General features: G+C 30.5%; 1 protein-coding gene across 5 annotated transcripts in view; it reads right to left on the reverse strand.

The window, feature by feature from the left end:
• The window catches only part of Eip63F-1 (Ecdysone-induced protein 63F 1), a 176,142-nt gene extending 162,551 nt beyond the window's left edge, over nt 1–13,591 (reverse strand). For 2 of the 5 annotated variants that reach the window (XM_088243343.1, XM_088243341.1), the window contains exon 1: nt 13,353–13,579. In XM_088243343.1, coding sequence (XP_088099469.1) covers nt 13,353–13,391 — 39 coding nt within the window. In that variant the 5' untranslated portion in view covers nt 13,392–13,579. Of the gene's footprint in view, nt 1–692; nt 842–13,352 lie in introns of those variants that run through there. The other 3 variants (XM_088243344.1, XM_088243342.1, XM_088243345.1) reach the window with 3 other exon arrangements.
• Nucleotides 13,592–13,900: the final 309 nt, after the last annotated feature.

Raw genomic sequence — 13,900 nt, forward strand, 5'->3', positions numbered from 1 at the left:
TAAATCAATTTTAACTGTAAAACATTTCAATAAATGTAATATCAAAATTAACTCAACGCATGTATAATTAGAATATGAATATAAGTAATAACAATTTAAATGCCTATAATATTCATATAGCACTCAAACGATTAAAATTAAACGAAAAGCTGAATTTTGAATTATAATAAAAAATATTATACATATTTATAATCAATATTATCAATCTATATTTTAATGTTTGTCTTTATTAAAAAAATCGGTATACTCTGAGGTAAAAGCGTTAAATAATTTGGATTAACATTTTGAATTGATCCCCAACTAATTCTTAAAAAATAATATATTTTAAACTGTGGTTACAAGTCAACATCATTATTGTTTACTTTTTGTCCAGAAAATCAACAAAAAAGAAGCCATAATATTAAACACAATTTAAATCTAGACACACTATATTAAAGCCGTTACAATTTAATCCTTAAAAAAACTAAAACTGAAACTTTAAAAAAAGTTATGGTAAATATTGAAAATTAAAATCGAAAAGAAAAGTTTAACTTGTCCTTTTTTATGCTACCCGCCGTTATAAATCAAAATATCTGACTAAATTTACAAAATAATCTAAGATAAAAACGGTTCTTTTTTATTTTAACTGTGATTTTTCAAAGTATATACATAATAACAAATTTACTCATTAATCCGGCGAATCAAATACTCACTTTTTTACAACTTCTCACAAACCTAACGAACACAGTTGATAAACAAAAGAACACAGAAAAAGTTTTCCCGATCTACGGATTCGGACTTCGAACGCAGATAAAATCGGATTGTTCCCGAGTAGGTGTAGAGCGCTCTAGTGGTAGCGAGCGCACTGATATAGCTGGCCGCGGGCGGCGGGCACTGATCCACCCCCGCCGAGCTTCCCGCGCGCTGCTCAGGCGCCACTTGCGGGAAAATCTCAAACCGAAGCGCGCTGACAGCTATCTAAGGGCGCGCGCAATACAGCGAATTTGACCAGAATGTATATATTATACATAGTAATTAATGGAAAATTCATGGAGAGATTCTGAGCAGACACCTTTTAAAATTTCCATAATAACGAGATCCTTTGTCAAATTCGCGCTCTTCATTCACAAAACGACGCCGTGAATTCGACTTTTTTTTAATCGCATTATATTTTTAATTTTCTTTTAGTCATTGCTTTGTGCCTTGCGCGATTATTTATCTATTTATTTTACAGAAATATACGCCAAAATGAGTAAATTAATTATAATAAAGATAAAGTTTAAAGACAGACCACCAAAGTTTCTAAATAAAAATCATACATATTATATTATGGTACATTTTTAAATGTGTGCGTGCTTATATTATGTAAAAGAGTGGGTATCAAACAAAATAAGAAAATCAGAACTATGCACACTTTCAAACTAATTTTAATAAATTGTTTTAAAAATTAAAAAATATGCTTCAACGTATACAATAAATATTATATAACACTTAATGTTTTTCTCCTCCTTTCTGTAAAATGTTCTCTTTTAATTTGTTTTTTACCACTTTTACCACTCGTACTTTACTTTTAACTTATGGAGTTTTTTTTTTTCATTTCCTCTTTAAGGTTTTTAAAAAAAAAAACAAATATGTTTTTACAATCATTGATCAATAAGTCCACTTATATTCACTACACACTCTCGCATACGACACAATACTCACACACCCATACACATATGCACACACCCTCACACACCCTAAATATATATACTCACCCTTACTAACATGTACAACAATAATAAAACTGATACACTAAATAAGAGTACGCATTGTTTTTTATTTATGTTATTTTATTGAGACTATTATTACTAATTTATACTTTATTTATATACATTTAAAAGAAACTTAGTACTACTACGAGACTTTATTAATAATCTAGTAAAATTATATTCGATTCTATAAATTGCATCTATCTTAAATTAAATTTTATTAAAATTAATCTTATATAAATTCTAATAAACTGCTTCAATAACATATAATGAAAACTAAATTTTGGTCTATATAGACTTTTTAATTTTTCTTTTGTGGCTATTAGTGTTCACATATAATTGGTGAAAGATGTTATGTGTTATTATTTTTTATTTTATAAATTGTATTTATATTGTGATATCTTTTACTGTTTGTGAACTAAAAATAAATAAATTTATAATTTTGAAAAATATGTTTGTTTTTGTTCGTTTTATAAAATAATGTCGTTTAGCTATATGTTCTCATATTAAATTAGAGGTGATAATTGGAAATTCATCATTAATGTCATTTTTCCACTTTACATGGAATGCCCCATGTGGAACACTTAATCTAATTCTCCATATACTTCTCATAAATTAAATATAAAAAAAATATTTTTATGTATCTTTTTTTTCGAATGTCCCAAATATTATGATAGCAAGCCTCATTAATTATTAATTATTCGCGTAATTTACTTTACTGAATTATGTATATATTTATGTTTCCCGATTTCCGGCCGAGTAAAAAACTCCCAACATCACAAAATAAAAGAATACAAAAATTATAAAGAATTAATTTTTTGAAATGCTGAAATGGTAACTAGTATTTTTTTTATTATTTATGTATAACTATTTGTTGAACCACGCAACAATTGAAAGAGTTAATTTCATTAGGGATCTTGGCGTATTTTTTGATGATTAACTTACATTTATAAAACATATTGACAATATTTCAAATGAGGCGCTAAGTATGTTGGGATTTATTTGTAGGGTTACTAACAAATTTTAAAGTATCACACCAATCAAGTCACTTTATTCTCCCTTGTTAGAAGTCGTTTAGAATATGTTTCTCCAGTCTGGTCGCTGGTCGCCCCATTATCGTGTACATTCTGATTCACTCGAGCGCGTCCAGAAGAAATTTCCAAAACATATTAATTTCAAACTTCATATTCCAGCTGCTTTATTTAATTCAAATCAATTGTTATCTTCAGCAAATCTTTTAAAACTTTCTGATAGATGAATCCTAACTGACCTAATATTACTTTATAAAGTGATCAATTCATTAATTGACTGTCCTGATTTGCTGGAGTTGGTGGTACCCGCCACAGATCTCCTTTTTGTTCTGCAAGTTCTATGACCAACTATCACATGCACTCGCCTATCCCTAGGCTCCATAGATATGGTAATCAGTATGAGGACAAGGCTGATATATTTGGTTCTAGACTTGATAGTTATAAAACGAGTCTGATTTCTTTTTTCTCTCGCATTATTATTCTTAAACTTTTCTTTATATTAAAAAATGTTTTTCCTTTTTTTGTTTTTTTATATTTTTGTATTTATTTCGTCAATATTTTTGGTTGCTAATGTGTATTTACCTACTTGTTACTATTGTTATAGTTATGCAATTTTATGTTTTTTTTCATATATATGTTCAATATATGTTAAAAGCAATTTATGCCGTTTATGTAAAATAAATAAATAATTGCAATTATACGTATTTTCTACTTCGTATTACGTAGTTTAAGTGCTTTACTTATTTATAATTTTTTAACTAATTAAATTTGATCACCTTCACTGACATGCATAATTGTACATACGTATATCAATATTTAAGTATGTCCAAATTTTTGTAGGCAAGGCTTTATCCATATGCTAAATTAAAATGTTACCAATATGGTACTAGGAAAAAAATATTTTTGCTGTCGGGTAATACCATACCTTTAACAACTATTAGACCGTTTATTCCTTATCCATAATCAAATTTATCATACTTATATTTAATTTCTCTAGAACTGCTATTGTGTCTGTACCAAAAGTAATTTTAACCTTACGTAAGTGATTAAATACTGAACACGAATTAATATCCATGGAAATCAAATTAAGGGGTATGCGGTAGAAAATTTCGGTTTTTAAATATTATTATTTTATTTTCAAAACAAATGATAAGTTGAAAATGTGACATGCCGGAGTTTGAAACATGGTTTTTAATATAGAGGTCATTAAATTGTCATTATATATTTTTTTTAATGTTTTGATTTACCAAATAACATGATTTTTTATACCAAAAATTATTATTGCATCGTTTTTGTAGACAGTACATTCTATTTCATATACCATTAAGTAATAGCTTGTCCGGAAAGGGCGAACTCGCCGCGAAACGTTTCACGCGAATTCACTCGCGTGTTAGCGAGATAATCGGCGCCAATTCATAGCGTCCACAAGCATCGCGCGAATTCAAGATACGCGCGTAAATCGCGTGCGCTTCGCCAGACTCGACTCGCGCTTGATTCGCGCGTATTGCGCGCGAATCGAGATACTAGAGACGCCTTGTTGCGTCCAGTTGACGCCAACTATATAATCTGTGGTTGACGCGCGAACTCCAAAGCGAGTGCTTATATCAAGTGCGCTTCGTTCCACTCCATGTTTTCTACTGACTTACTTCGTCCTCAAATGCTAGCGCGTTGGTGCGCTCCTTCTGAACGCAACGGTCGCGCGTATTACGCACGAGAGAATCGCAGCGCCCTTTCTGGACAAGCTCTTAAACATCATTTGCTTAAAAATTATTTTTCCATAGGTCTTGTACTCAATGTATAGTTGTGGAGTACTAATTTTAAAGAAGAAGACTTAAGCACTTTAAATTTAACTTGTAATTCGACAGGTAATATAAAACAAAATATGTTTATTTTTTAACTCTTTTTTTTATTTTTATTTTTTTATTTATTTTTCCTTTTTAAATTCTAAACATTTTTTTTTTTAAATTCCCGCCAAACTGCAAAAGCAGTTTTTTTGCAGGGATTTCTCTCTTTTTCCTTCCATATATATGAAAGATTCAGTGCTACCATCCTTTTCTTATCCTCTTTACATTCATCCCCATCCTAATTTTATTTTATTTATTTCGAATACAAACAGATGTACAGGTTAAATGAATATTTAAAAAAAAAAAAAAATTATATAAAATGTATACATAGTAGGGCCTGCCATCCAATTATATGTATTCACTAAATACTACTGTAATAAAGCGACGACGGCTTGAAGTTTAAACTATATAAATAATAAATATACTATATATTAAAATAAGATAAATATGGACAAAACAAGGAGATAGTGGAAAGGAAAAGAAGGACATTGATAAGGAGTGGTAAAGGATGATTGAAGGAAAGTGAGAGTGGAAAATTGCATTTGATTTAATGATTAAACGAATTATGAATGAAGAGCATGAATCAAGCCTATTAATTCTCTTCTGTACATATTGTATGGAGTGTTAAATATATCAAGACTATTAAATTTTTTGTTAAATGTTTCACATATACGAGGGATTGTAGAATGTTTCCGATGATTAGTTTTAAATTTACGAATATAGAAAATATCAGAGAGTCTAGTTGGCCTGGAGGGGACACGGTAAGCAAGTAGATTAATGAGTTCCGGGGAATCGAATTTATTATTGACAATTTTATAAAGCAGGATCTGATCAAACATATCTCTTCTGTGTGCTAATGAAACAAGGTTATAAAATTTTAATTCTAATTATGTATGCCGACGACCTACGATATTTAAAAAAAAATCGAACCGACGCATTATCTAACAAAGACTAAACTACGACCTAGCTGTGTTGAGTAATTGGACAAACACAAAATTATTAACACTTACTGAAAAAAATGTAATATGACACATTCCAATCTAGGGAAAAATCTCATAAAATAGATACTACTTACATAAATGATAATCGACTGAATAAAATAGGACATATAAAGTACTTTGGACTTACAATGGACAGACAATTGAAATGGACAATTCATATCAATAATTTAACTAGCAAAGTAGCAACATTATCGAGTATTTAAAAAAAATCTAAATCTTTGTTCCGAAAACAGAAAATATTTTAATGTATGAAGCCTATGTTTAGTCTAAAATATGTTAAGTGCAACAACTATAAGGAACTCGAAACAAAAATGGCATAAAAAGACTACGACATCAAAATAATATATAAAGCTAAAATATGACCTCCTTTATCTAACACTAACCAAAGAACTCTTAAAACTACACCATTATATAAAACTGTACTTTTTCAACTAGAATCCTAAAATTGTATTCATAAATTAGGCACTGATGTAATAGAAAAAATGTAATTGTAATTGTAATTGTAATAAACACAAGAGAGATAGAGAATACCGACAAGGGCAATCGAGACAAATAAATCAGGGACTGGAATAATAACATAATATTCAATAAACTAAACAAAAGACAAAACTAAACAAAAGACAACCTCTACAAAAGATATTAAATATATGATTATTATAATAGAGTATGATTTTTTTTAATGTTTTGTTAAATTAATATAATAATCCGTAAGGCTTTATAAATAAATTTCCAATAAAAAAATGCTGCTTCATTTACTAACCCAATTCTACCCAAACAATATTTCGTAATTGTTGGTTCATTACAAGTACCAGAAGTAAGTGTAAAATTGACTTAAATGGTAAAGAAAGATCTCAAGGGATAAAAAAAACTACAAGTCCAGTGGTCGGTAAGATGAGGCCAACAACAACAGTTTAGCTAAAATAAAGTAATGTAATAGCAGAAACATCCTCTTTTTGAAATATAAACCGTGGAAAGAAAAAAATAATGCAACTCTCATATAAAAAAAAAATTAAAAAAGATGAGGCCAGCAAGGGCTGTGTGATTGAGGGCCAGAGGGCCGATAAACTAAGCAAATTTTCTAACATGTAACAGTCGGGAATAGCCAAAATTAACGTATCTTTTCCATGTAAGGATTACCAGTTTTAGATTATTCTTCACTATGTATCGTGATGTGTATTGTTAATTTACACATTTTTTAAAAATACTTGTAAGAACATTGTAATGAAGAAGTTCGTTTCTATGGGTTTATTTAAAAAATCTTTTCTTGCATGCGGAAAAATTAGATTATTCAATTGTACGGCGAAGTTGTTCGAAAAAAATTCATAAAAATGAACTACGTCACAAGTTCTCACTAATCAACCGATCAACTACGGCGTTGGATAGATTTTTCAGTTTCCGGGAAGTCGGCTCACCAGCCACGATAACAAGCGTAATCTCAAAATTACAAAACATTACAAAATCATAGCGATGAGAAAAAATATTTTTTTACTTTTTTTTTGTTTAACATTATGTATCTTTTTTTGTAATCCCGCGTAAGTTGTATTCGTTCCGACGTTTCGGATACCATTGCAGGAACCATTTTCAGGGTAAGCTAAGTGTTTTGTAGAAATGTGTTTGTGTACTAGTAATTTGTACCATGTCGCAGTCGCAGTCGGCAGCAGGCATATTCCGTGTCATTTTTGTGTAGTGTGTGTAGTGCCGGGAACCATGTCGTTGCCGACTTTGACACGGCACAAATTACTAGTACAGAAACAAATATTTGTTTCTGCAAAACATTTAGTTTACCCCGAAGATGGCTGCTGCAATGGTAGCAGAAACGTAGGAACGAATCCAACCAAAAGTATACACATTGATAACAGTGACAGTGAAAACCTACGCACCTTTTTTGGCTTAGTTTAATAGTTTATTAACAAACATTTATTTTTCAAACCACTCAACTCCTCATTGACAGATGTAATGTAATGTATACATTGTATACATTTTACGAAACTACATATTTTTTTATACGTCGTGTTTTATTATTATTTTGAATCTTTTTAGTCTTAAAATAGTACAAACATAATATATGAATTTCCTAATATTAACATATTTCTAATTATTATTAAAATATATACTAATTATTAACATTTCTATTTCTATTTTCTATTTAAAGCCACTCGAATACAATTATTTTTTTAAGCTCAACTTATCTGCTACACACATATTTTTTTAACATACGTTTAAATGAAATTATATTTTTTGTTCTCTTATTTCTAATAGTATTTCTGTAATATAACTGTAAAGCTCGGTGCATCAACTAGTTCTGTGACTTTGTCTTCTTACGAAATGGCAGCCTTACTTCATTTTTATTTCTAGTTTCATATCAGTGTTCACATTGATTAGAAAAAACCTTTTTAGTCAACTTTTTAGAGGGATTAACCATTATTCATTTTGTGAACAAAAAACATCACATTAAAATATATCAGTTGAAGTATCGTCATAATTTTGTTTGTTTCAGCATCAACTTCATCTTAGTGTATCTATTTTTTCTCAAAATTACTTTTGTATTCTGCGGAACAGTAAGATTATTGTTTCCTCTTCAGTAGCCAAAAACAAAATACTGGCACAATAATTTATATGAGGCACAAAAATGGGATTATATATCATCCTGCACGAATCTGCACTTCCAGATCTTCTGATTCTTCCCATAAGAGAAACCTTCCTTGCTATCTTATTCGTCAAATATCTCGTATTCTGGGAAAAAGTCAATATAGAATCTAGAATAATCCCCAAATATTTCATCTCTTTAACCTCCTTTAATATTTCCTTATCCATCACTATTGTTGGTGAAATAGGGATTTTTTTATTTAAAATGTTCATAAACTTAGTTTTATTTGTATTTAGCTTAAGTTTATTCTTCTTCAACCATATTTCGATATTTTTAAGGTCGAAGTCGATATACTGTAGATTCATAATTTAGTACGTAAAAACGCGCTATAGTTGCGTTCGGAATACCAGCCCACGGCATCATCCGCAAATAATCTTATTTTACAGTATTAAAAAATTTTCACCAAGGCATAATGGAGATAATAAATAGTATAGGGCCATATATATACATATATATTACGAAAAATTTCTTGGATCTATCAACCTGGAAAATTATAACCGCGGTGGGTCTGTTTTGAGAAGATAAAACCTTTGCTTAGTTTAATAGTTAATAACAAATATGTATATTTTTTAAAACCATTAAACTTTCTCATTGATAGATATGAAAGTTTAAAATATTTATTTAAAAAAAAAAAAAATATTAGCGTTCTTATAATTTACCCAAATATTTCAATTTTTGCTAGCCATTTTCAACGAGTTATAAATAACTCACTGTTAGAAAATGGAAATTAAGTTGGGGTAGAGTGGGGCTCGAACCTCGGACCTTTGATCCGTTATATGTCATAGAAGTCCCCGTATAAATCAATGATATGTTTTATGTTTAGATATTATAATTAATTCGATTTTTTTAGAGGAGGGAACAGTCACATTGAATCAATTTAATTTATAGATGGAGAGCATGTTATTCTCTGTTCACATTCCATAGACTACAGATAAGTAACTTATTGAAAGCAGGCCAAATTTTTCACGTGCATATTAAAAGATCCATAACAACTCGCGGTCACTGCCAATTTTTATGTCAACACAGTTTGTAAACAGTTGTTGGTACTATAACCGGCTACCGCACTAAAAATAATCACGTCGTAAATGCCATATTTCTTATAGCTACTTTAAATTCATATTTTTACTCATTCTGCTTGCAAAATGTGGGATTGGTTTATTTACTTTCAGAAATTTCAGAAAATATCAATGAAAATTCGAAGTTGCATGTATTTGTTTATTAACTGAGATAAACAACCGTTTTAAAAGAAAATGTGAAGATTTATACAGACACCTTTTTTAAAGAAATAAAATACGTTCTTTCGATTGACCGAAATATTTACATTTTTGGGCCATTTTCTGTTTGTCCTATATACCGTGTTGGAAAAGTTGGAAACAAGTTACGCTAGAGTGGGGTTCGAGCTGCGGACCTCAGGATCCAGAGTCCACGACACTAGCATGTAACCGTAACCCGTCTTAATGTTTATTTGTTTTTTAATTGCATCTTTAAATAGTGCACACATAAACATATTATTATGTGAGAAATACATTAATTATCCAAAAATTAAAATCAATTTACTTTGCATTAGCCCAATCCATCTTACAGTATGGAATAATCTATTAAAATAAATATTTTACCGGTCAAAAATGTACAAAAAATAATTACAAAAGAAACGTTTTCCATTGTTATTTTAAAGGAATCGTTTATTTTCAATCCGTAAAGACAACATACATAGTAGTGTTTCTACGTCACAAATGTACGCGATCTAGATCAATTGGTAAAATCTTAATTCCAAAGTTAAAAACCACTACAATACAACATCTTACAGAAGAATATTTTTCTTTAATGAAATGAACAAAGGAAATAAAAAAATAACTGCATTCTATATACGAGTATATTCTATAATCCTAATGAACGAATCTTCTAATTCTTCGAAAAATTATAATTTTTTGCGATATTTTTCGTCACCGCCCTCGGAGTAATAACGCGCTACAGCTATAGAAATGCCGTTTCACTTTCTTGCATATAACAAAAGCATTGCGAAGTTTTGGTTTAACAACAAACATGTAACGGACGATTTCGTCGCTGTACTTGCAATTCTCGACCGGAGTACCTACGGCTCATTGTAGGGACTGGCCGAAATTAGAGTTTCAACCGAAATCGAGACCGAAACTTATTTAAATAAGTTACAACTCCCAAAATTAGGCGTTTTTATTGTTAAACCTTACGAATTCACGAAAATAAGTGTTGAATAAAATAAACAATGTTTGTTTTTAGCGCTTTTTGGTTTGTTGTTATGTTATACATATAACTTATTTATTTATTTTTTTTTATTTTTTTATTTTCTTTTATTCATGAAACATACAGTACAGTTACAAAGTTTAATATTTTACACAATTAGACTTAATTCTAATGGACCAGTGAAGTTTCCATATTAAAAAACAATTATATAAGACAATAAATTTAGGTCAATTTAAAAAACTTCTTCAAAATTAATGACACATTACAGTAAGAGCAGCAATATATTGATTTTATTAACATATATAATATAAGTAATTAAAAGTAGTTTGAAAGTATAAAAACATGCCAATGGCAGCAGAGAAAAAAGAAAAAATAAAGAAGGAATAACAAGTATAGCAAGTAATCTTTAAAATTTGAAAAAGCAATATAAGGAGAAGATTTTAAACCAAGAGAAGTCGATAAAATTTCATTAAAGCGATTTTAGTAGTAATACAAAATTTCAAAAGAGAAATTTGATTTATAATAATAATATTAATGTATGTAATGATGTTATATGTAACGGTTCTTCGATGGACGCCATTGGGAACTTTTAACTTATTAACTTTAAAGAAATTACAAAAATATAAGTATAAAAGATCGTAGAACTACTAACTATAGTTAACAAATAACAAAAACCAGCATAGTTTTAATTTTTCATGTTGGACATTGGTAATACAATAACTAATTATTTGAATGGACAATAATCCAGTGCTCATGTTTATACATGAATAGAAATGTATATTTGAGATACCTCTGTACAAAAAAAAATATAAAACTTTTCTAGAGTCTGCTTGTAAAAAAATATTAAAAACTGGTGGTGGGGAAAATCGAAAGCGCCCATCTAACGCATATAGATGCCAATAGTGTAATCCGACACATTTCTATCGCAGGTTTTGACTGAGCCGAAGATTCGGTCAAATTTTGGCCGAAACAGAAACCACGGCCGAAATTCGTTTTGATGGCCGAAACCGAAACTTCGGTCGGTCACTAGCCCATTTTTTTGCTGTAAACTATAGCCAACTTCGTGATTGATAATCTTAGTGCTTTTATGACATGTAAATTTCGAATCCATCATTGCATCGAAATATTACATTTTACTTACTTTCGGGCGGGTGAAGTTCTGTGTGTGAAATAAAACTTCTACGGTACTTTAAGGTAAAATAGAAAGCGAATGCAGATAAGTCCGCCTCTTAGTGTAGTGGTTAGCGCATTCGCTAACCATGCCTAGGTCCCGATTCCTGGCAAGCTCGAAATGAAATATTGTTTTTTTATACACTCGAGTCCTTATTATTGACTCAAATATTTAAATTTCAGACCATTTCATAAAAGTCGTAAATAACTTGTGCTGGAAAAGGGGAAATCGAGTTATGGTAGAGTGGGATTTGAACCTTGGACTTTTGGCCCGTGAGTCCACAATACTTCCGCAGGACCGCAACCCGATTTAAAAGGTTGTTTTACATCGCAATGTTTCATTGTTCCGGGACAGGCACCTGAAGCGTAAGACTGATTACGTATCCTTCAAGTAACGATCTTACGCTACATCTGGTTTACAGTACCCTACGCTCTACCGGGTATGGATAGACGTGCGATGACTAGATCGCGGGGATGACAATTTCAATACTGAACGTAAATCATAAAAGGTAAACTTCCCGCAACGCCTTATCATATTTATTAAATTTAATGCGCAATGCATACAAATGTACGGCAAATAATAATCCGAAGCGGGATATTGAAATATTATCACTTCGGTAATATTATTTTCAAGTGTGTGCAATATATGTATAAGGGGACCTGCTGTTAGAAGCTTCTGTTTACATACACTCCTGTCGCAACATTATTGTCCTATGGCGGAAAGGTAATACCTACATATAAAATATATGTCTACTTTCAAAGGTATTTCTAGAATCGCGCAGTGTATTTTCGTATGTTTGCTCTGAAAATGTCCCATATCAATGAAAATATTCTATTTGTAAACACAGGCATGTCTATGAATGTTTACCATCAGAAAATAATAGAAAACAGCGTGATTTGCGAAACAGAGATTTTGCAAACAGCTTTATAAAGTTGTCGATAGATGGCTTCAGGAATGAAGTTTTTTAAGATTAAAAAACTTCTATAAGTACATTTTCATCTATTTTTCCCTAAGTAAACATTATCTTAGTATGAACTCTTATCTAATAAAGTTGTTGAACGTTAAAAATATTTTTTTATATACCTTTTACAAAACGACCTTTTTTAAGTCATGTTGTATTATATTACATACATTTTCTAGGATCTGCCAACCTGGAAAATCATTGCCGCGGTGAGTCTGTTTTAAGAAGATAAATCTTTTTATCAATACTGTTGTTTATTATACGATATTATTTTCAAAAATTGTAGCAGAACTCTGTATTTAAAAGGGAAATGAGTGAAAATAACAATTGTCTTTGTAGCGCTTTATTTAAAAAATAGGCTGTTTTTGCATAATTTGGGAAGATAAAACAGACTTAGTTTGATTATATTTTAAGAATGTGAAAGCGCTGACATCTAAATATTGAATACAATTGGAATGAATTTACACGTGTGTAAATTTATACATCGGCGGGCTTACGGTAATTATTATTTTTTCGAAGCAACCAGTAAAATTTACGAGCATCTAAGCGATTTTTGTTCCCGCTACATTTTAAAATTAACATTAATGTGATTCCCAAACTAATGTAGATTCATGTTTACATAACGGTATATAATAATGTCTCGGATCGGATGAGTAGAAACAAGCAGCATAGAGCCATGAAAATGCAGTCTACGAAAATAAATATATACACTAAGTGCTATTAATATGAAAATAAGCAAAGCCTTACTTTCGGCTTGGACAGATGAAAACACCAACACACACACATGCTAGTCACCGAATCACTAGATCTAGATGATGGGATACATTCCCAATTTGCACGTGCCGAGACTACAATAAAATGAGAAAGCACACGCCGCTACGTACTTCAAACTTGTTGTAAAGCGCCGAGAATATCATTCGTAACGGCGGGAAAGGGGGGTTTATTTTGAAACGAAAAGCGCGAGTAGTCGCTTCATACTGAGCTCGATAGCCAAACCTGTGTTTGATGTTTGGCAACAACACACAAACTCAACACCTCACTTTGAAAGGGTTATAATATTTGCACTTAAAAAGAGAGATGTCTGCCTCTTGCAGTGGCGAATGGTGATTTTATTTACTGGTAAGCTTTGAAAAAATATCATATATTTGTACCAACATAGAAAGTACATAATATAATGTAAGTAATATATACTATAAATTGATATTTTTCTGCGGTTCTGTGTGATATAACAACTCGCATCCATGAAATCAACTCAAACGACGACATATTATTGTGATTTTACATCGCATAACATG

The sequence above is a fragment of the Micrasema longulum genome, unplaced genomic scaffold (assembly GCF_059751315.1).
Source record: "Micrasema longulum isolate JH-2025_06_02 unplaced genomic scaffold, ASM5975131v1 h1tg000206l, whole genome shotgun sequence".
In the NCBI taxonomy this organism is placed as follows: domain Eukaryota; kingdom Metazoa; phylum Arthropoda; class Insecta; order Trichoptera; family Brachycentridae; genus Micrasema; species Micrasema longulum.